Below are 928 nucleotides of genomic sequence, written 5' to 3'. Positions count from 1 at the left end.
AGACCTAAAAGGCCTCGTACCATCCTCACAACACTGCAGAGACGTGCTTTCAAAGCTTCTTTTGAGGTCTCATCCAAACCATGTCGAAAGGTCAGCCATTTAAATGGACAACAATAATAATTTAATATAAAATATTTAAATTATAACACTGGAATTAAACTACTTAAAATTTTTGTCTTGATTAATAGTTTAAGGGTCTTAATAAAACATCAAGCTTTGTTTTACGTCTCTATACATTAACCTTTTTATTTTTTTAAATATGTAATTTACTGTAACATTTGTGAAGGAGGTTTTTGTGCAGCTGCAGCTGGTCTGGACTGCATTGCTGTATCTATCTTTGTTGATCTGATACTCCGGAGTGGGTCAGTTCATCAGTTAGCCAACATGACCCATAGACCATGAAAGTCACACTATGGCTCTCTCGCTCTCTGTCTGTCTCTCTTTTATAAGGTAAGGGAGAAGCTGGCAGCAGAGACAGGATTGAGCGTACGAGTTGTTCAGGTCTGGTTCCAGAACCAAAGAGCCAAGGTAATGTGATGCCTACCAACACAGAAAAACACACTAATTGAAAGAGCATCAACTTATGCAACTGATAACAGACCTCTTTCTGCAGTATATGAGCTTGCCAATATGAGCTTGCCAATAAGGAAATAAGCTGTGTTATTGCCTCATGTAGGAAACTGATGACATATTATGTATAGATCCCCTTAGATTAGACTTGGATTTCCTTTCAGGGTAGCGTGGTGTGTGTTTTCTGCCTTCCTTTGCATTATAAAGGGGTATTTTCTCTTATTAGTTTTCTCATTACTATGTGTAAACATGGAAATGTTTTTATTATGAAAATCTCTTTCATGTCTATGGTCTCTGTAGATGAAAAAACTGACAAGAAGACAACAGCAGCAGAAGCAAAGTGTGTCCCCTCAGGAGA

General features: G+C 37.7%; 1 protein-coding gene across 1 annotated transcript in view; it reads left to right on the top strand.

Annotated features, from left to right (window-relative positions):
* Positions 1-928, top strand: part of LOC107577613 (LIM homeobox transcription factor 1-alpha-like) — a 9,108-nt gene that overhangs the window by 6,696 nt on the left and 1,484 nt on the right. Inside the window, exons 2-4 of the mRNA XM_016263669.1 lie at positions 3-90; positions 451-528; positions 871-928. The exon at positions 871-928 is cut by the window's right edge and continues 18 nt beyond it. Coding sequence (XP_016119155.1) covers positions 3-90; positions 451-528; positions 871-928 — 224 coding nt within the window. The remainder of the gene's footprint in view (positions 1-2; positions 91-450; positions 529-870) is intronic.

The sequence above is a fragment of the Sinocyclocheilus grahami genome, unplaced genomic scaffold (assembly GCF_001515645.1).
Source record: "Sinocyclocheilus grahami isolate Dianchi unplaced genomic scaffold, SAMN03320097.WGS_v1.1 scaffold6578.1, whole genome shotgun sequence".
Taxonomy (NCBI): domain Eukaryota; kingdom Metazoa; phylum Chordata; class Actinopteri; order Cypriniformes; family Cyprinidae; genus Sinocyclocheilus; species Sinocyclocheilus grahami.
The sequence above is the reverse complement of the archived record's forward strand: the minus strand, read 5'-3'. Positions and strand labels throughout refer to the sequence as shown.